At 37.9% G+C, this 21,082-nt stretch overlaps 1 protein-coding gene across 7 annotated transcripts in view; it reads right to left on the minus strand.

The window, feature by feature from the left end:
* The window catches only part of MYO6 (myosin VI), a 158,580-nt gene that overhangs the window by 74,916 nt on the left and 62,582 nt on the right, over positions 1-21,082 (minus strand). For all 7 annotated transcript variants that reach the window (XR_013960339.1, XM_080663672.1, XM_080663671.1 and 4 more), the window contains exons 2-5: positions 16,737-16,879; positions 9,760-9,829; positions 6,079-6,152; positions 2,447-2,576 (exon numbers count right to left, since the gene is read on the minus strand). Coding sequence is in view for 6 of the 7 variants with exons in the window: in XM_080663672.1 (XP_080519798.1) it covers positions 2,447-2,576; positions 6,079-6,152; positions 9,760-9,829; positions 16,737-16,853 (391 nt within the window). In the remaining variant the exon portion in view is untranslated. The remainder of the gene's footprint in view (positions 1-2,446; positions 2,577-6,078; positions 6,153-9,759; positions 9,830-16,736; positions 16,880-21,082) is intronic.

Raw genomic sequence — 21,082 nt, forward strand, 5'->3', positions numbered from 1 at the left:
CAAGGGAGGACAGTTGTGGGCAATCAGGCCTGTAGGGGAGGGCAGTTAGGGGTGATCAGGCCTGGAGGGGAGGGCAGTTAGGGGCAAACAGGCTGGCAGGGGAGCAGTTAGGCATCAATCAGGCTGGCAGGTGAGTGGTTAGGGGGTGATCAGGCTGGCAGGCAGAAGCGGTTAGGGGCAATCAGGAAGGCAGGCAGGTGAGCAGTTGGGAGCCAGCACTCCTGGATTGCGAGAGGGATGTCCGACTGCCCGTTTAGGCCCGATCTCGGTAGGAAGAGCAGAAGGCCTAGGCCTCCAAGCTGTAAAGGAGGACACTTCTAAACTGAAACTGATCTTGGTAGGATCGGGCCTAAACGGGCAGTCGGACATCCCTCGAGGGGTCCCAGATTGAAGAGGGTGCAGGCTGGGCTGAGGGACACCGCCCCCCTCCCCCCGGTGCATGAATTTCGTGCACTGGGCCTCTAGTAATTAAATAAAAGCATTCAGCCCTAGCTGGTTTTGCTCGGTGGATAGAGTGTCAGCCTGTGGACTAAAGGGTCCCAGGTTCGATTCTGGTCAAGGGCACATGCCCGGGTTTTGGGCTCAATCCCCAGTGGGGGGCATGCAGGAGGCAGCCAATCAATGATTCTCTTATCATTGATGTTTCTATCTCTCTCTCTCCCTCTTCCTTCCTCTCTGAAATCAATAAAAATATATTTTTTTTTAAAAAAAAGCATTCAAAACATCTCTGAAGTATTTACTTTAAATGGTCTGGCAGTTTATGATTCTGACAGCTAAGTAATGTGAAAGCCAAATAAACAACTCTTATGTTTGTACTAGAATGTCTCCATATTATGAGCTGTGGCTCAGTTCTTCCCAGTATCAGAGAAGATCTGCAGAGATTAAAAATTCTCATTATGAATAACTAATGAAATCCTCAGAGAAAAATAAGATGTTAATGAGCTATCAATTATGAGCTCTGGGGAAAAAAATCTGGCAACCAAAAATTCTTCTGGAGGAAAAAATACATAATTGCAAAATAAATCTGTGTTTTTTCTGTAATACTATTACTCAATTTAAACATCTTGTAGAATTTATCAGCATTTCAAAAATAGGCAGAATTAACTGCTTTAATTTGTTCACATTTGCAATTGTTTATACATATATTTAATTTTTAACTATCTTCATTATACTCCAACTATTTATTCTATAAAGTGTCTCAAATTGTAAGACTAGACATATAAGTTGAGCATGATTTAATTCTGTTAAAGTGGTCTCAAATTAAAATATTGCTATCCTTACCAATGAAGCAGGCTTTACTAGTGACTTTTACTCTAAGGACCAAATACAAACTACATGCAAGAGTATACCCATCCTTTTGACCAATTTTTCAGCAATCTGTTCCACCCACTTTTGTGGAGTCATTGTAAATACATTCTTTAGCAGTAAACAACTAAAAATAAAAGCCAGGTTATTTACATTTTAAACATGTAACTTCTCTCCAGCGAGGAACTTGCTCACATTCAGGTTCTAAGGATTTTGTACCATTTGGTAGCTGACAGAAAACATACCAATGCCCATTAGAGCATCTATGAATCAAAAGTCAATCTGCCATTGCACTGGACTTGGCTGACATATTCAGTCTCCTAATCATACACAGTACACAAGTCAGCCAAATCTGGAAGTTGATGAGGCCTCGTTATGCCAAAACACAGGCATGAAGTGCAAGCCCAAAGAGAAACAGCTGCACTAAGAATCAGAACCAAAATATATCATCAGTTAAGTAACTGCTCGTTATGTCTGGATCCAAAGGGTTAGCTAACATCTCTGTACTTGCAGTTACCAACTATGGGTCAAATAACTCTATCTCTATGTTCCTTAGAACTGGAGTGCTTTAAGATGAGACAAAGCCCGAGAAAGGCAAAGACAGATACTGCTGTCTTCCCATACTGATTCCCCAGAGATATGAAGCATACACCATTTTTAGTCCTTTCAACTTTATAAAACCCTGATGTCAAGTGAGGCCTGGCAGACATCTGCTCTTACAGCTCAGATCCAGCCCAAGCAACATGCTCACAAGTGATGTCCTGGGGAAGAGCAGAAGGCCTAGGCCTCCAAGCTGTAAAGGAGGACACTTCTAAACTGAAACTGATTGTGTTGAGGAGTCACAAAGAACCATGAGGTCAGCTTTTATTGTGTCCTAATTTTAAAGGGTGGACACACTTAAGAAGACACAGGCACTTAAAAAGGCAATGATATACAACTGCCCCATGGTTTGGTTATAAAGTATTCTTTCCCACCCTGTGTAAACTGTGTGCTCCTAACTATGGTGATATATTCAAAATGCATACAGGCTCCCCAAAATACATATTCAATTCATGATATCTTCTGTTAATCCATTAAAAAACTGTGTACATTTATACAATGTAAGAAAAAATAAAAACTAAGATGCACTGAAATTACTTACCAATTGCAAAGACATGAGGTGGCATTGTCCCAAGAGATTTTCCTTGATAAGACTTTATTGTTTCTGAAGAATATATTTTAGGTATGTCAAAGTAGGGGTTCACTGCAATCAGAATGTTGGCGACATATGTCTAAATAGGAAAAGCATAAATACAGAATTTTCCAATTACTATTTTCATTTCAAACTAAACAAGGCTCATAGGGGAGAAAATACAGCAAATAAGTACCCTCAATTTGCTATAGTCCCAAATCTGCATTTCTACCCCTACACATTCCCTGATCTCTATAGGACCCATGTTTCTCTAACGCTCAATACTAGTAAATGTATCTTCTCATCCCATACTCATCTCAAACTCAGCACATCCAAAATCAAGATTATTTCTCTTGACTTCCTTTTGCCTCAAAGAAAACAGTCTCCTCCCATGTGCTCTCCAGGTTGATAGTATCACTACCAAGTCATCACAGACAGAGAGCTGAGTCTCTAAGCCTCTAGCTCAGACTTCTTCTGTTGACTCTTCTTATGAAATCTACTCTCCCAGTTCAATTCCTACAGCCTGAGTTTTGGTCATTAATATTCCTCACCTGGACTATTTTATTCACCCTAATACTGAATAGTTTAATACAGTTCATAGAATCCTCTAGGCCCATTCCCATCACTGAATGACAGGAATTGATTTAGATCTCTGATGATCACTTGGTCTCAGATTTTGCAAAACAACATATGCTAACCATTACCTAAAATATTGCCCGGCTAAATGTTTAATGAACAACTTAAGCTTGCTTTCGAATTTGAAATGTAACTGTGGCTTTAAAAGGCCAAAAAAATGCACCAATAGGATTTATAAAATTCCCTGCGGGCAGAAAGAGAGTTGTGGTTTAGCAATTAGTTGTGGTTTACTGGTCAAACTAGGACAGGCAGGACCATATTTTTCTCTTTTCTACTTCTAGTTGTGGAAGGGAAATGATGCGGAAACCCTGAACTCTCAGACTGCTAATCTCAAATTCTGTGACTGTTCCCAAAAATGTTTCCTGGAGTAGGGTAAAAAATAAGAAATTCCAGATAATTGTATTTCTATGAGAGACAAAAGGAAAATAACAGATTTTAGTAACCAAAGAAAATGTTAAAGTGAGTTAGCTATTGTTATACTCAAGTCTAAGAGAGAATAGTGATACTTCTAGCTGATGAGAAATATAAAAATATCAAATTTAAGCTCTTATTCCAAACAGCTTCTTTCTCTTACATATATTATAGTAATAATAACTATATTTATACGTTGCTAATTTTTAATGGCTTTATAACTAAAAGGCATAATTGGCTAGGAAAAAACATACCACTCTTGGCTTTGGTTAACTTTGGAAATACTGGTTCTCTAAACAGGAGCTGATGAAGCCAAAAGCCACTACCTAACAGAGGTCATTTGCCCACCTGCATACATATCTTATGAACAAAGGGTCAAAAAGCTAGGAATAAACCTAAAATTCTCCAGAGGGATATAAACATTATACATGAGAAATAAAAACTTAAATTTCACAGATAATTTTTTTATCAACCATGCAATCTGGCAAAAATTTGTAAGCCAACTAAACTCAATGTATAAAAAAGACAACTAATTTTTTAAATACAATTAATGCTGCATGTAAACCTTCGGTTATTAATAATCATGTATAGTACCACTGCAACACAGGAAGCATTAAAAGACCAATCAGAATCCTATGGGTATTAAGCTGAAGTATAAACATCCCAAATAAAAACAAAATATCTCAATTTTTAAGAAGTATGATGATTCTGTAAAGCTATAAAAAAGTTTCCTAACTTTAAGAAAGAGACATCAATCAAAATTTGCTTAAATATGTTAGACTGGTCCACCACCACCAAATAATATCAGACCAAAAAAAAATAGTGGCCAATTCTATCTGAAAGATGATGTTTCCTGGTTATATTCAGTCAACTTTTGTTAAACTGCTTTAACAAACAAATTTTAGAAGTCTGTATTATTTTGATACTTAAAACAGCATTTAGCACACATCAGGTGCTCAATAGCAGTCTGCTGATTGAGTGACGTTTGCTTCTAAATATATTTCTACTCAAGAATAGTCATATGTCAATCTAAGTATACCCTTTATTTAGTTGATATTGAAAAAAACAAAGGAGGAGAGTGAAGGCGTAAAATTGTGCTATGTAGAACTGAAAGATGGCAAGTAAACTCCTTTGGGAAAGACTAGATTATTTCTATTTCCCAGCTGTCACTACTTGGACAGATGGCAAAGACTAAAGGTAATTTAGTCAGAATTAAGTAAGTACAATTAGGCAAATTGATAGTGTTATAAAAGATTAAGACTGTCATTTGATCTAGGAGGAGTCAAAGAAGCCATGTGTGTTCTTCGTTCAAAAATAATGAAGAGTCCCATCTTTATAACAGGAGAACTACAGTGGGTAATTTATCTCCAGCCAACAAAGGAATCCACAACTAGGTCATATTAGAATAAAACCTTTAATGTGCACAATGAGTAATTATAATTAAAACATACTAGTTCATTATCAATCTGAATAATTTGGTGCAAATCTATTTACATTAAAAGTATTCTCTTTCATTTCTTAATATTCTAGATTTTTAAGGTAGATATCTATTTAGGATTTAATGGTATACTACAACTATTTAGGCTGTATGGGCAGCATTTCAATGTTCTTGATTATTTCCTCAGGTACTGCCTTTAGTGTAATTTACATTTTTTTGTCAATCAAGTTTTTCATTTCAATATACATTTTTTATAGGATGCCTTGAATTCTTTGCAGAACAAAGTGAAAAGTGAATTAATTAAATAAATCTAGCCTGACCAGCGTGGCTCAGTGGTTGAGTGTCAACCTATGAACCAGGAGGTAGCAGTTCAATTCCCAGTCAGGGCACATGCCTGGGTTGCAGGCTAGATCCCCAATGTGGGGTGTGCAAGAGGCAGCCGATCAAAGATTCTCTCATCACTGATGCTTCTCTCTCTCTTTTTCTCTCTCTCTCTCCTTCCTCTCTGAAATCAATAAAAATACTTTTAAAATTTTTAAACAGGCCCTAACCCGTTTGGCTCAGTGGATAGAGTGTCAGCCTGTGGACTGAAGGGTCCCAGGTTCAATTCCCATCAAGGGCATGTACCTTGGTTGCAGGCACATCCCCAATAGAGAGTGTGCAGGGGGCAACTGATCAATGTTTCTCTCATCGATGTTTCTAACTCTCTATCTCTCTCCCTCTCCTTCTCCCTTCCTCTCTGTAAAAAATCAATAAAATATATTTTTTAAAAAAATTTTAAACAGATCTACAGATATATATCAAAAACAAGAAATCAAAACCCCAATAATTAGTTAAATAAAAATTAAACATTTTTAAATCTGAAAGATACTAGATGATGCTCTGAATTCATTATTTTATTCCACAAATATCTATCACATGCCTACTATGTACCATTCATGTTGTAAGCCCTGGAATTATAGCAATAAATTAGAAAAGAATCCTTATCCTCATAGAACTCACTCTATTCAACAGGCTCAGATCAAATACGATTTCCTGTTAGAAAATTTCAAGCTTTACATACTATGATGTAACATAATTATCCAACAAAAACTTAAATAATAGGTAAATTACTTACATAAATTCTGTCTTTACTGTATCGAACTTTGATATTGTGGAGAAGTGTAGCTTCATTTAAATACATTAGTGAACCTGAGACATAAAATGCATATATCATTAGATATTGGAAGAAAAAAAATAAAGTAAAACAACACTATCTTAATCTAAATTACTTTGTTCCAAGCTAAAATTCACCTGTTAGATTTAATTCCATTGTTTTCAAAACCTGGTATACGTAAACCCAAGAGGCCAATTTAAAATATATCCAGTTTAGCCCTGGCCAATGTAGCTCAGGGAGTTGCAGCATCATCCCATATATCAAAAGGTTTCAGGTTCGATTCCATCAGGGCATATACCTAGGTTTTGGGATTGATCCCCAACAGAGGCACATATGGAAGGCAACCAATTGATGTTTATCTCTCACTTAGATGTTTATCTCTCTCTGTCTCTCCCCTTCCTCTCTCTAAAAATCAATAAAAATAAATCAATAAACTATACCCAGTTTACATATGTGTTACAGTTATATTTATAAACAATAAATTTCCAACCAGCTGAGTATATCTAGTGAGTACCAGGTGAGTACACATTAATGAAGGCTGGTTAAAAACTGGTGCCCAATTCAAGTGGAAAGAAGGTAGGACTTTAGATAGCACTGATATTAATACACTTGTGACACAACAAGGTGATGACACTAATTTAATCTGACACTGAGAATTTTACAGAAAAACACAAAAGATAAAATTTTAGAAGGGGAAGGGACCATTAGATCATTTAGCCAGTGCCTCACAAGTGATAAGACGAAGAAAGAGTCCTGAAGAAATTATACACTTGATCATTGAACAATTGGGGTTAGGAATGCTAACTACTCTTGCTATTGAAAATCCAGATATAACTTAGGTCAGCTCTCTGCATACTTGAATTCCCAACCACAGATTGAAAATATGTATATGTCTTAACCCAGGATATGCAGCTTAGTTAATAGCAGAATCAGTGTAGAAAGGCTTATTTTTCTGATGCTTGTTCTACTGATATGTCAGAATATACATACATATGTACACACACACACTCACATGCACACACTCTGACATATTCTATTCTTCCAGCCTAATCTACTCACCCAGCCCTCCAATCCTCTGAGCTCCATCTCTACATTTCCACCACATGCTAGAGTAGACAAAACCACTCTTCTTCCCAACCATTTGGTTTCTATAATTAGCACCAGACTATAAACCTTAGTCAATACTTAGAATCTATTTTTTTCTCCCTTCTTGCTCCAAACCAGTTTCCGATTCTTTATACCATGCAATAAAGTGTGTAGGTAGCACATTACCAGACTCATGGTTGGCACTCAAAATTAGCATAATCTAAATCTCAGATATGTCTCCTCTTTCTTTCCATTTCCACTGCCCCAGTTCCAGTTTAGGTCACATTACCTCTTTTGTAATCATAGCACCCACTTAATTGTCTACTGCCTCAGCCTCTCTCCTCCTTAATCCAGACTGCTCAGCACATTAACTAAACTAGTACCCTAATTAAATATTTTTCTTCATCAAAAAATATCAGTGGGTCTCAATCATCTACCAAAGTCCATATTCAAGACTGGTATTCAGGGCCCATGTTAAAGCTGCATATTCAGCTAACTAACCTTTTCATATAATTTTCCACAACTTGCTTTTAATATGATCTAACTTACAGACAGACTAAACTATTTATTAAACCCAAATATCATCCATGCATTGAACTCCACCTCTACATCTCAGGTGTCAAAAATCTACCTATTCATTAAGGTCAATGCAAATATTGTCTCACAAATGATATTTCCCCATTCTCACCAGCACCACCATTACAATTACTTGCTTCTTTGTACTTTCTTTATGGTGTTGACCACAGACTGCCAGTAATGCAAGTGAAATGTTGTATATCTGGTTTTGGCTACTAAACCAGATCTTTTGAGAGCAAGACCTTGCCTAATTCACTTGCTTGTTTGCTTGGTTCCTCACTGAAGTTGTATATATGCCTACAATGAATTATGCCTATCATACAATTCAACACTTAACCAATTCGGTCAAATAAGAGCTTCTTGCTATACTTATCTCAAACTGTCCATGCTTCTACACTCATACAGTGCAGACTATTCACTTGCCAAAAACACATGGCTCACTGTTTTCTAATGCCACTTATGGCAGAATAAGACAGAGTAAAAAGTAGGTGGAGCCTCCTAACAGCTTTAATGGCAGCTTTCCTTTGAATTAAGAAAAGATAGGGACCCAGTGATCCTACTTCTGGGAATATATCCTAAGAATCCCAAAACACCAATAAGAAAGAATATATGCACTCCTAAGTTCATAGCAGCATTTTTTACTATAGCTAAGATCTGGAAACAGCCCAAGTGCCCATCAGTAGATGAGTGGATAAAAAAGCTGTGGTACATTTACCCAATGGAATACTACATGGCTGTAGAAAAGAAATAATTCTTACCTGTTGTGACACCATGGGTGAACCTGGAGATTATTATGCTAAGCAAAATAAGCCAGTCAGAGAAAGACAAATACTACATGATCTCACTAATATGTGAATCTAATGAACAAAATAAAACCAGAGGCATGGATACAGGGAACAGACTAACAGAGGTCAGAGGGCAAGGGATGGGAAGGACTGGATAAAAGAAGGTAAAGAGGTTAGCCAAAGAACATTTATGCATAGCACATTTTTTTCTCAATCTCTTACACCTAATAATAACAGCTACCAGAGTTTAAGAAATATGCCAACAACTCCAGCTATAACATCCCCAGACATGCAACATACACATTACTCCCATTTTACAGATAAGAAGCTGAAAGAGGAGAGATGTGTTGCCCATAGACACAAAACTTCCTAATAGCGAGTTGGAATCTGAACTCAGGCCCTCCCTGTGTCTGCAGCTCTATCATGACTCTACTCCACAATGCCCATTCACATATGCGGATCTTACAGGCTCCCTCAAGTGTGAACTCCAAAGAAACTCAACAAGGACAAAATAGATTCCTTTCTCTCATCTTTATTTTTTAAATGGAGAGTTTTTTATGTCAGATATGATTAAATCCATGGCAACCTGACATGACTCTTAAATATTGCCAAATAAAAAATGAAATATGGTTACTACTTAATCTTGAAAACGCAAGAATTAACATGGCTTGTTCACTAAATAAAAGTTTTTTTCACCAAACACACTAAGATAGTTATGTCAAAATAATGTTTCATTTTAATGTAATGTTCTGGAATCAATTTTTCAATTAGTACTTACTAAACAATATTTTTTAAAATGTTGGTTTCCTTCAATGACATTAAGTAGGTCCTCTTGACTCAACCTCCAAATTATTGAACATACACTACTATAAATATCATCTGATTCTAGAAGAGGTTCAAAATAATTTTCAAGAGATCTTCAGAACAGACTTCAAGGTAATTATTACTATTCCCTACATTTACACAACTGAGATAACACTAGAAAGACATTCAAGAGACTCTTTCACCAAAGTGCAAATGTAAGACAATAATAAATTTAGGGCCTTTGAGCTCTTCCATTCACACGAATCTTCATGTCAAAGGGCTACATTTCTTCTGAACCAGTATCGTACCTAGTAATATAAACACTAATTTATTTTTTTGGAGGAACAATTTTCTTTTCTGGGATGTGAACTATTTTTAACTTGATACTTACAGTTATCTTCCACATCTTTTTTACTATCCTCTTCTGCAGGGAACACTTGGTTTATGAGAGCCAAAAATGTCTAACAAAACAAGAGTTCATTAAACTATAGGTTTATAAATAGTAAGAAAAATAAAGAAGCTTAATTGGTTGCATACATTGTAATAATGGCAACAATATGCTCTTCATTAAAATACAATACAAGATCCTACTATTTAACAAGTCACTAGCCCAAAAACAGAATAATAACTTTACTAAAAAACCTTATCTATTATTACGAAGACCATGAAATCAATCATGGAAATCAATTAGAAAGCCTATGCTATAATATATAGACTAAGACAAAACATGAAGTATGTTAATACTAAATTTATATGGGTATGCTACTAACAACTTCTTAAATAAAAATTTTAATGTTTGTATATACTATAGCAATTTTATTTTTAAAAAGGAAAAAGTATTATCTCATCTCTCAGATATACCAACAGAACACACTATTATTTAATTAATGCTATTGTTTGAATAAAACATATTAGACACAAATTCTTGTATAGATATGTGCTACAAATATAAAGAGTATCCAGAACTATTTGGTCCATAAAATTATAGGTATGCATGAATAGTATATATCTATTATGTCACTTAAATATTATGGTAGAAATTCTAGAATTAAGATAGTATCTTGTAAGAGAAAAAAATGATCTCAAATTACATCTAAAGGGAATTATTTTAACCATGCCATTCTAACAGTAATCTATAATTTTATACTTCTCAAGCAATTACAATTACTCAATTACAATTACTCTTGTGGTTAAAGTTTCCATGGATATCAAATAAAATTCTAAGGAAAAAATTGTTCAATTATTTTAAAGTATTTGTAGGTTTACATACATATAAATATATGTGTACACACACACACACACAAGTATAAGACATGGCTATTGCTACAGTTTACAAATAAATCCAGGCTGCTGGTAGTAGCTCAATTTAGTCATACCCAAATTAGAAAACTATTATGCCCTATATATTCTGGAAGTTAATAATTTGGAATCCAGTTACATGTTCCTAGTGTTATAAATGTGGAAAGATTTAGAGGACAGATCACAATATTGAACCTAATCCATCATGTACATTAAGTATATTAATGGTAATATAAAACAACCTACAAATTATAATAATGATTCTATAGAAATAAGCATTCCAAAGTAAACTGCTAATGTCATAGTCCTATGTGCCCACTGTGAAAGTGGCAATGGGGCATGGACTATTCTGCTAGGAGTTGGTTCTATCCTATTAGGAGCCACATGAAATAAAAGAAGCTCCAGGAGGTCAGAAAATGGGGGAGAGTTGGAGCACAGAGAGTTCCTAGATGGGGAGGTTAAGACAAGGGCTGAAAGGCCAGTAATGCATCCTAAAAGATAGCCCTCCTTCATCCTCCAAATTATCACCAGCCACCCCACCTCGTCTTCTCCCCTTTACCATGGACTCAATGAGAAAGAGAAAATTTGAGGAGAAACCAAGATGGCAGCATAGGTAAACACTTAAACTGCTGCCTCGCACAACAATTTCAAAACTACAACTAAAAGACAAAACGTCTATAACCCAGAACCACGGGAAAGCTGTCTGAGTGGAAGTTCTACAACTAGAAGGAAAGAGAAAAGAGCATTGAGACGTGCACAAGCGCTGAAAAGCTGAGGTACGGAGGCACGCGAATCAGGCTGGCGGCAGGTGTCTGGGTGCACTGCTTCTTTCAATCCGAAGGGAGACAAGCTCCTGATTACTCTAAACTCCAGTTTCTGGGGAGACGCTGGGGACCCAAACTCCTACGGGGAGAAGCTGGACTGTCTGCCATCAGGTCTGAAAGTGAGGGAGCCTTTCTTGCAGAGGTGCACCCAGCAAGAATTGTTTACTGTGCTGGGGCGCGGGACGTGGGGACTTGGAAACACGGAGACACAGAGACGGCTGACTGGCAGCCATCGCTGTTTGCCACGCCCTAGCCAAGTGACTCCCTGAGACGCCGCCCTGCACAATCTACAAACCCACCCAAGCTCCGTGCAGCAGCTTTTGCATATAAACAGCCTGCCCTATCGCAGCTTAACCTAAGAAACTGCAGCTCTGGTCAGACAGCTCCAAAACCTCCAAACCCCAAGCAAAGAGGAGAAAACTGTAGTTCTCGCCATAGCTCCTACTGGGTGGCCTCAGACAGTAGCTGACCTGCACCCCAATGGAGATCCAGAAGCTAGTGTATCTAGTGGTCAGTGTGAGACAACACCAGATTTCAACTCCTCACATCCATAAGTGACACATTCAAGAGGCAGACTCAGTGAGCACCAAAGCCCCACTGAAGCAAGTCCTGCCCCATAAGCATGTCTCCAGCACAACAGTTCTTCCAGTCACAGCGGGTCCTCACAGCCAATTGGCCTGGAGGTCAATTCCTCCCAGTGACACCAACAACAATCAAGACTTAACTACAAGAAGGCTGTACACACAGTCCACAAAGGGGTGCACCAAGAGTGTCCACCTCAGGTAACTGGGAAGCCGACCCACTGGCCCATATAGGACACCTAGCACACAAAGCCACCCTACCAACTCAGGGAAGCAGTGAAAATGCAGACAAAGAAACAGATCACAAACGAAAGAAATGGAGAAAAACAAACGACTGGATATAGAGTTCAAAACCACGGTTATAAGGTTTTTCAAGAATTTCCTAGAAAAGGCCGATAAATTCAACGAGACCCTCGAGGATATGAAAAAGGACCAACTAGAAATTAAACATACACTGACGAAAATAAAAAATATTATACAGAGACCCAACAGCAGACTAGAAGAACACAAGAATCAAGTCAAAGATCTGAAATACAAAGAAGCAAAAAACACTCAACCGGGAAAGCAAAAAGAAAAAATAATCCAAAAATTTAAAGATAGTGTAAGAAGCCTCTGGGACAACTTCAAGTGTACCAACATCAGAATTATGGGGGTGCCAGAAGAAGAGAGCGAGCAAGATACTGAAAACCTATTGGAAGAAATAATGACTGAAAACTTCCCCCACCTGGTGAAAGAAATAGACTTACAAGTCCAGGAAGTGCACAGAACCCCAAACAAAAGGAATCCAAAAAGGACCACACCAAGACACATCATAATTAAAATGCCAAGGGCAAAAGACAAAGAGAGAATATTAAAAGCAGCAAGAGAAAAACAGTTAATTACCTACAAGGGAGCACCCATACGATTGTCAGCTAATTTCTCAACAGAAACTATGCAGGCCAGACGGGAGTGGCAAGAAATATTCAAAGTGATGAATAGCAAGAACCTACAACCAAGATTACTCTACCCAGCAAAGTTATCACTCAGAATTGAAGGTCAGATAAAGAGCTTCACAGACAAGAAAAAGCTAAAGGAGTCATCACCACCAAACCAGTATTATATGAAATGCTGAAAGGTATTCTTTAAGAAGAGGAAGAAGAAGAAAAAAGGTAAAGATAAAAATTATGAACAACAAATACATATCTATCAACAAGTGAATCTAAAAATCAAGTGAATTAAAAATCTGAGGAACAGAATAAACTGGTGAATATAATAGAATCCGGGGCACAGAATGGGAGTGGATTGATAATTCTCAGGGGGAAAGGGGTGTGGGGGGTGTGGGAAGAGACTGGACAAAAATCGTACACCTATGGATGAGGACAGTTGGGGGGAGGTAAGGGCAGAGGGTGGGGTGGGAACCAGGTCGGGGAGAGCTATGGGGGGAAAAAGGAGAAACAATTGTAATAATCTGAACAATAAAGATTTTTAAAAAGAGAGAGAAAGAGAAAATTTGCATAAGGCAATTGTTTTCTCTCCCAGGAAGAAGGCTTTTTCTCCTACCTAGAGAAGATCATGTAACAAAGCACACAATGATCACCAGCAATAAACATCTACAGCACATCAGACTGCATCAGCTCCAATGACAAAACAAATAAATTTGTCCCTGCACTTGAGAAGATTACACTCTAGCAGGGAGGGGGAAATAAAGGTGAACAAATATTTCCAATAAAGTATTATAGGAGGCTAAGAATGTATACCACTCCTCCAGAAAGGAGTAATCAACAGTAAATTCTAGTGCATGGAGGAGAAGAGGAGAGGGATCTGGTATCTGTGAAAACTTTTATCATAAAGGAGGTGACCTCAATCAGAGTCTTGGAAATAAATATTTGCTAAGCAAAGGGCTATGGAGAGTGGCATTCCAGGCAAAAAGAGCACTGTGAACAACAACAAAAAGCACCCAGCAAAGCCTGGTTCCTGGGGTAGGCTTGATAAACACTGTGGAGGGGAAGGTGAATGAGAAAGAGAAAAAATACACAAGAATAAGTATATGGCAAGAGTATGAGGGGGGGAACTATTAGTTAACAAAAGATAAGACTAGCAAAGTAGACAGGGAAAGGAAAATATCAACCCTTAAATGCCATCTATATTAGGCTCTAGCCTGAAGGGAAGTCTGCAAATATGGAACATAAAATCAATTTAGACATTTAAGACAGCATTTTTAAGAAAATAAAAAACATTAGAAAATATCAGAATGCATATATGCAGTAAGGATGTTTCATTTAACCAACTGTTTCATTTATGAATACACACAATACCAGTACACATACTTGCTGACATGTAAAATCTATTTCTTATAAATACACACACACACTACACATACCTAATGCAATGTAAAATCTATTTCTTAAATAGGTTTTTTAAAATCTTTAAAAGCCATTGCTATCATCAAAGACATGTTCCCCACAAGAATTAAATCATTCCCTCTTCTATGCTTGTACTGTATCAGCAAATAGAACTAACTACTTGACTTGGTCATCACTTTATGTACTTAATTCCTTAATATTTAAAAGTGGATGATCTCCACACCATGAATTACCTAGGCAAAAGACTGCTTCTCTTGTGGCTCTTTTAACCACATGATTATGATTATACTTTACAATTTATTAAGACCCCAATCAGGAAGTAGGGGGAAATTAAGATTAAAAGCAATTATTGAGAATTTGTTATACCTCAAAAAGTGCTTGTGAAAAGAAGCTTCAACTTTACTTTATAGAATTATCAGATCCACAGTTTTCATGGCTTACAATTTATATTTTAAGTGTTTTTATCGGTTCAATGTGTGTACCTGATTAATACTCATAAGGCACAGTTGAAAGCACGTAAAATATTTACAGTGTGAAAAGGCATAGATACCATAAATCAAACTTCTTCTATGCTTAAACTAAACTGTTGTCACCTATCAATATAACAGAATATACCTAAATAACAGAATAAATATAACTAGCATATGTACTTTTCATTCCATTTTGGCCTTCTGATTTACTGTCCTTATAAAAATGTTAAACAGAAATGAAAAAAGACTTTGAAGGACAATGAAAGGCTCACTAAATTTCTGTCACCCCAAAATATGCTACTTTAGCATATTAATTATTTTGAGTTAAAGGCACTTGAGAAATAGCAGGTGCAAAATGGGCACTCTGACCTTCCTTTTTATTCCTGAAAGCAGGACATAGAAATCCCATGTGAAAGGTGCCCTCCCTATACCAGAAGGAGGGGAACAGAGGCCAAGAGAAATCTATACAAACAAACCTTGTCATAGTAACCCTTACCTTCCTAAGCACTTGATTGCCCCTAACCTCACCTTACTGCCCCTAACCCAAACCTCTTTGTCTTATCCCATATTCACAAATGGTTTCTTTGTCTAAAAGGGATAAAAGCTTTCCACTCTGGACACTTCTTCAGTTCTTCTCGTGAAGGCTCCCCTGTGCACGTGAAAATTTAATAAAAAGTGTATGTTTTTCTACTGTAAATCTGTCTTACACCAGTTTAATTCTTAGTCCCAAATTAATAGAGGAAAGTTTTTCCTCCCCTCCAGGTTTAAATAAAAATAAATTGAGCTTATTGTTTTGACTCCTTCATTTTCTTAAATATGTACTGCATTTTAAGTACAAATAAGTGCTTGTTAATAAGAGAGAAAACTTAGGAACACTTTGTCTTTGCTTCCCTGAGGGTATCTTTAACTGGCCGCCTCTAACATGCCACATTATATATTATGCATTTAGGTTCCAGGTTGTTTACAGTAACAGAATAGTTTTCTCTGTAAAAAGACTCAAGAGGGATCCACCTTGTTTTTCTAAGGTTCCCAGAAGGAAGGCAGTCATATGGCATTAGTTAACCATGTATCAGCAGAATATAAATTATTCATGAACATTCACGGAGCAAAAGTAAACAGGAATGGCATCAACAAAATTTAGTCAGAAGACCTTTAACAGGAATATTAAATTAAACTGAAAATTGTAAAGATCTCCCACAAAAAGAGACCTGAAATACTGAAAGAGACCCAAGTCACCTTTTCCCCAACTCCCATTTTGTAATACTGTCTGGTCTGTGTCAAAGCATAAAAGGAAATAGATATCATATTTACAAAATTAAAGTATGCTTTCCTGTTTTAAAAAACTATCATTAGAGCAAAAACAGTAATAGATTGGTATATTTCAGACTTAAATATCTTTACTTATTAGAAATACATTTACTCCAATCCCATGTTAATAAATTTAATAAAAGGCCTAAAAGAATTGTCTAGGAGCTAAATAAGCAAAATTTGATAATATAATGCCATTCACTTTTCATATTTTTGCTTTGTAACATGTTGCATATATCACATATATAATAACTTTAGTAATATGTATAAAGAAGAATGTTATATTTTATCATGCTTTTTTCCTCTTTAAAAAAAATGATAATGAAAGGCTCACTGAATTTCTGTCTGGTTTTATCTTAAGGCACCAATTTTTCCCTAGGGTATTTACTTCTGATTTAATCACATAACTCACCAGAAAACTAAGATTCACTTACCAGAGAACTGATTTCCCCTATTACACTGTGCTAGGAATATCTACTTCATTGATAAGGGAGACACCTAGATAAAAAGAAACCAAATTTTGACATCTTTCTGAGAAACTCACCTTGCCTTTTTGGTTCAGGGGTTCAATGGTTAAACTGTCAGGGCCAATATCCACAATGTTGCCCATCTGAAATCCATCTGTAGGGTGTGGCGCCCAAACAGGCTTTCCGTCCTCCATTTCTGAAGGGAGCTATCCACTGTGTCCTGTTTCAAAGGAACAAATAAAGCAACATGAATAACTTTGAAAATAAAAAACAAATATCATATCTTTTTTAAAAATTAACATGTAAACTACAATTCATAGAAACGCATATCTATCCCTCCCACTGGTAATCTGCAGCCCCTCCCACCTGGCTGCAAACTGCCTCCCCCATCCACCTTTAGATGAGGACCAAGCAGAGACTGCTCTACCCTCAGGTACCACCTGCTTTGCTACCTCCTCCCTTCAGTTGCATTGCAGTCGAGTACTCCACTTTGACCAGTACAGACATAGAAAACAACGGCCTCAGGTTTTACCTATTGTCCCAGTGTGATTTATAAAAGCACTCCCTTTCATGACCTAAAGAATTCTGATTGCACAAAAAATTGAAGTCATCCTAGGGAATGAATGTTACTGTGCCGAGTCAGCTAAGAGTTGAACAATGAGTTGGTTTAGACTTAAAGGGATAAATTTGAGAGATGTGAGATATTACTTCCTCTGGAAACTTTTCCTGACAATCTGAGACTACAGAGATGCCTCACCCAAGTGTCCCCTATCCAGTGGTCGGCAAACTCATTAGTCAACAGAGCCAAATATCAACAATACGACGACTGAAAGAGCCAAATTTTTTAAACTTAAACTTCTTCTAATGCCACTTCTTCAAGATAGACTTGCCCAGGGCGTGGTATTTTGTGCAAGAGCCACACTCAAGGGGCCAAAGAGCCGCATGTGGCTTGCGAGCCGCAGTTTGCCGACCACGGCTCTATACATATCTTCACAAACCACTCAGCATACTGTTTCTGTTAGTTTCTTATTTTTTTTACTGAGGTAGAACTTATATACAGTAAAATGTACAAATTCTAAATATACAAAAGTTGATGAGTTTTGACAAATGGATATATCCACTTAACAAACACCCACTCAATATACAGAACATTTCCATCACCCCAGAAGGTTCCCTCGTGCTTCCTTCTGGTCAATCCCTATTCCCCACAGACATCTACTGGTTTGGTTTCTATCACCATAAATTAGTTTCTTCCTTTCCTTAAATTTTATGTAAATGAAATCATGTAGGATATTTGCTTTTGTGTTTTGCTTCTTTCATTCAAAAGAATGTTTCTAATATTCAACCATGTTGGTGTGTAGACTAGCCCACTGAACGACTATGCCACAATTGTTTACCTGCTGTCCTGTTGATGGACATTTGGATTGTTTCCAGTTTTTGCCTATTGTGAATTCTGATCTATTTTTCTCAAGTGTTCCTATAAAGCTTCTTTCACACTTGGCATTCTCAACTTGGCATTCTCAGAACTAATATTTATAATTCTGTCTTTTGAGAGTACTTGAAAGGGTCCAGGACATCTATACATACATATACAAAATATATATATATATATATATATACACATATATATATATATATATGTATATATATATATATATGTGTGTGTGTGTGTGTATATACATATATATATATATATATATATATATATATATATATATATAAAATCCTAATATGCAAATAGACGGAACGGCAGAACAACCGAACAGCTGGTTGCTATGGCATGCACTGACCACCAGAGGGCGCACCGGAACATGGCAGGTATTGGCCACAGCGGGACAGTGGAGCAGGTAAGCGAGGTTGCCAGACCAAGGTGGGGTGCCAGTCGCTGTCATGAGGTGAGCCTCTGGTGGTTACTGAAAATTCTTTGCTTCTATGCACCGTGGTTTTGCCTAGCGCTTGCACCTGCTGCCAGCTCCAGCCCCGCTCGCAGCCACTGCTGGTCCCAACTGCTCGGCGCCAGAGCCACCTCTCGCACCTACTGCTGACCCTGATTGCCTCTCAGGGCTTCTCCACCTCCCCCTGCTCCTGAGGGGTGATCAGGGCAGCAGCCTCTGTTCGCACCTGCTGCTGACACCGGTCCCAATCGCTCTGTGCCTTCAGTGGGTGCGAGTGGGGCCAGCGCTGTCAACGTGTGGGAGTGGGGCTGCCAGCAGAGAGGCAACAGAGGGCCGTGGCAGGAGAAGCCAGGCGGGGGTGTGGAGGAAGGGCCGAGACCCGCCTCTGTGCCCACCACAGCCTCACAGCCCACAGTTCCTTTCAAGGTGCATAAATTCGTGCACTGGTCCCCTAGTATAAAATATTTAATTTAAATGAGGTTGGATTCTATGAGCAATGTGTAATAATGAATCAGCTATTGAGTGAGTCCAGATGCTCTAGTTTTAGTATCTCAATGGGAATTTTTTAGTATTTATCTATGCTTAAGGAAGAATTCATGAGTGTGCCATAAGTCTCCTCTTATGTGGCATTTTTAAATCTGGGATTTCCCATGCTGATACTCTCAGTTCTAGTCTCCCATGAAAGTCAAGGGTGTTTGGTATATAGCTCAATCAAAAAGCTGTTCATTATTGGCATGTTTGCAATATGCTTGTTGGTTAATGTCTTCATGCCATGGCTACATGTTGGGCTTTGCTTTTCCCATGCAGCAAATGCTATTAGGTGTAAGTGTAATTCTGAGTTAAATTAAATGAGGACTCTCTATAGAAATGAATCAGTAACACTACTTCAGACTTACTTTACGACACCTACACACTTTCCCTGGATAATCAGATCTAGTCCCGTGGCTTTAAATATCATCTATATGTGAGAGATGCCCAAATTTTTTCTCCAACCCAGAATACTGCTGAGTTCCCAGATGTTTACTTGCCTACTGGACATCTCCCCATGGATATAACTAATAAACATAACATTGTTATTATTACACTACTCTGTTCACCACCTCACCCTGTTCTTTCTTATATTAGTAAAGACACCAAAGACACTCAGTTCAAATTAAACCTGGAGTCACCCTCAATTCTTCCAGCTCCTTCCAAATCCACCTCCCCCAATCCTGTCAGCTTTATCTCCAATAGGTAGGTATCTTAAATCCACCCACTTCTCTTTATCTCCTCTGCCATCCTAGTCAAAACCAAGACAGCCCTTTACCAGGACTTCTGTAATTAACTTAGCTTCCTACTCCTATTCTTGCCAATCTGCACAGATGACCCGAAAGCCTATTGAACAGTAAATCTGATCATGTCAGTCATGTACCATCATGGCAGTCCTGTTGTTAGGGGCAAGAATAGAACATTGGGGACTAGCTATGGTTATGGGAAATATACATGCTCTGTTAACCATGATTGTCTTATGTTGGTTAAAGAAAGGACATTCTGACCTGACTGGGAGTTGTATGCCCCCGGGACCTGAGAGTCAACCTTGAAATGCAGTCCATTCTCATGGAAAGATTAAAAACCTTGTTGCCCAAACAATGGAGTCCCACCTCAGCCTCCTACTTCCCCATACCTGTAACCTCTACTTCCCCATACCTATAATCCATATTCCCCTGTGTAATCTTTGTCCTACCCTATATAAGCAGCTGGTTTATGGGGGGCTGTAGAGCAGATTTTTGTGGATGACCTGCTGCTCTCCCTTACTGCCGGCAGTATTGGAATAAACGCTCATATATGATTCAACCCTGTCTCTGCTTAATTGGCTCAAGTAGTGATAGGCAGCACAGACCCATTGATTGTCGGGTTATACTCTCAATGTCCCCACGGCCCAGCACAGAGCAGGCAACTCAGTATTCACTGAGTGCATGAATAAATTGTTCACAGTTTGGGAGGAGTAAAAGGAGATGGTAGACTAGAAAGAGCTGAAAGATCTTAAAACCTAGGCTTGAGCCAGGCCATGGTGGCTCAGTGGCTGAGTGTCAACCTATGAACCAGGAGGTCACAGTTCCATTTCTAGTCAAGGCACATGCCCAGGTTGCGGGCTCAATCCCCAGTAGGGAGCATGCAGGAGGCAGCTGATCAATGATGCTCTCTCATCATTGATGTTTCTATCTCTCTCTCCCTCTCCCTTCCTCTCTAAAATCAATAAAATTATATTAAAAAAAAAAAAACACCTAGACTTGAAACTAAGCTCCACCACTGTCTGACTAGCTCTTAAGCAAGTTACTTAATCTCTCTGATCTTTATCTTTATCCTTACCCATATGTGATAGTATCACTTACCTTACAGAATTGCTATAAGGATTAAGTGACATAAAATTGAGATCGCTATTTTAATGACACCCAATAGATGGTAGTCACACCTCTTTCCCCACATCCCTTATTTGAAGCCACCAGTAAAGTTCAAGAAAATGGTCTTGTGATAGTTTGAAATTCAAA

Source organism: Plecotus auritus, assembly GCF_963455305.1.
Source record: "Plecotus auritus genome assembly, chromosome: 4".
Lineage (NCBI taxonomy): Eukaryota > Metazoa > Chordata > Mammalia > Chiroptera > Vespertilionidae > Plecotus > Plecotus auritus.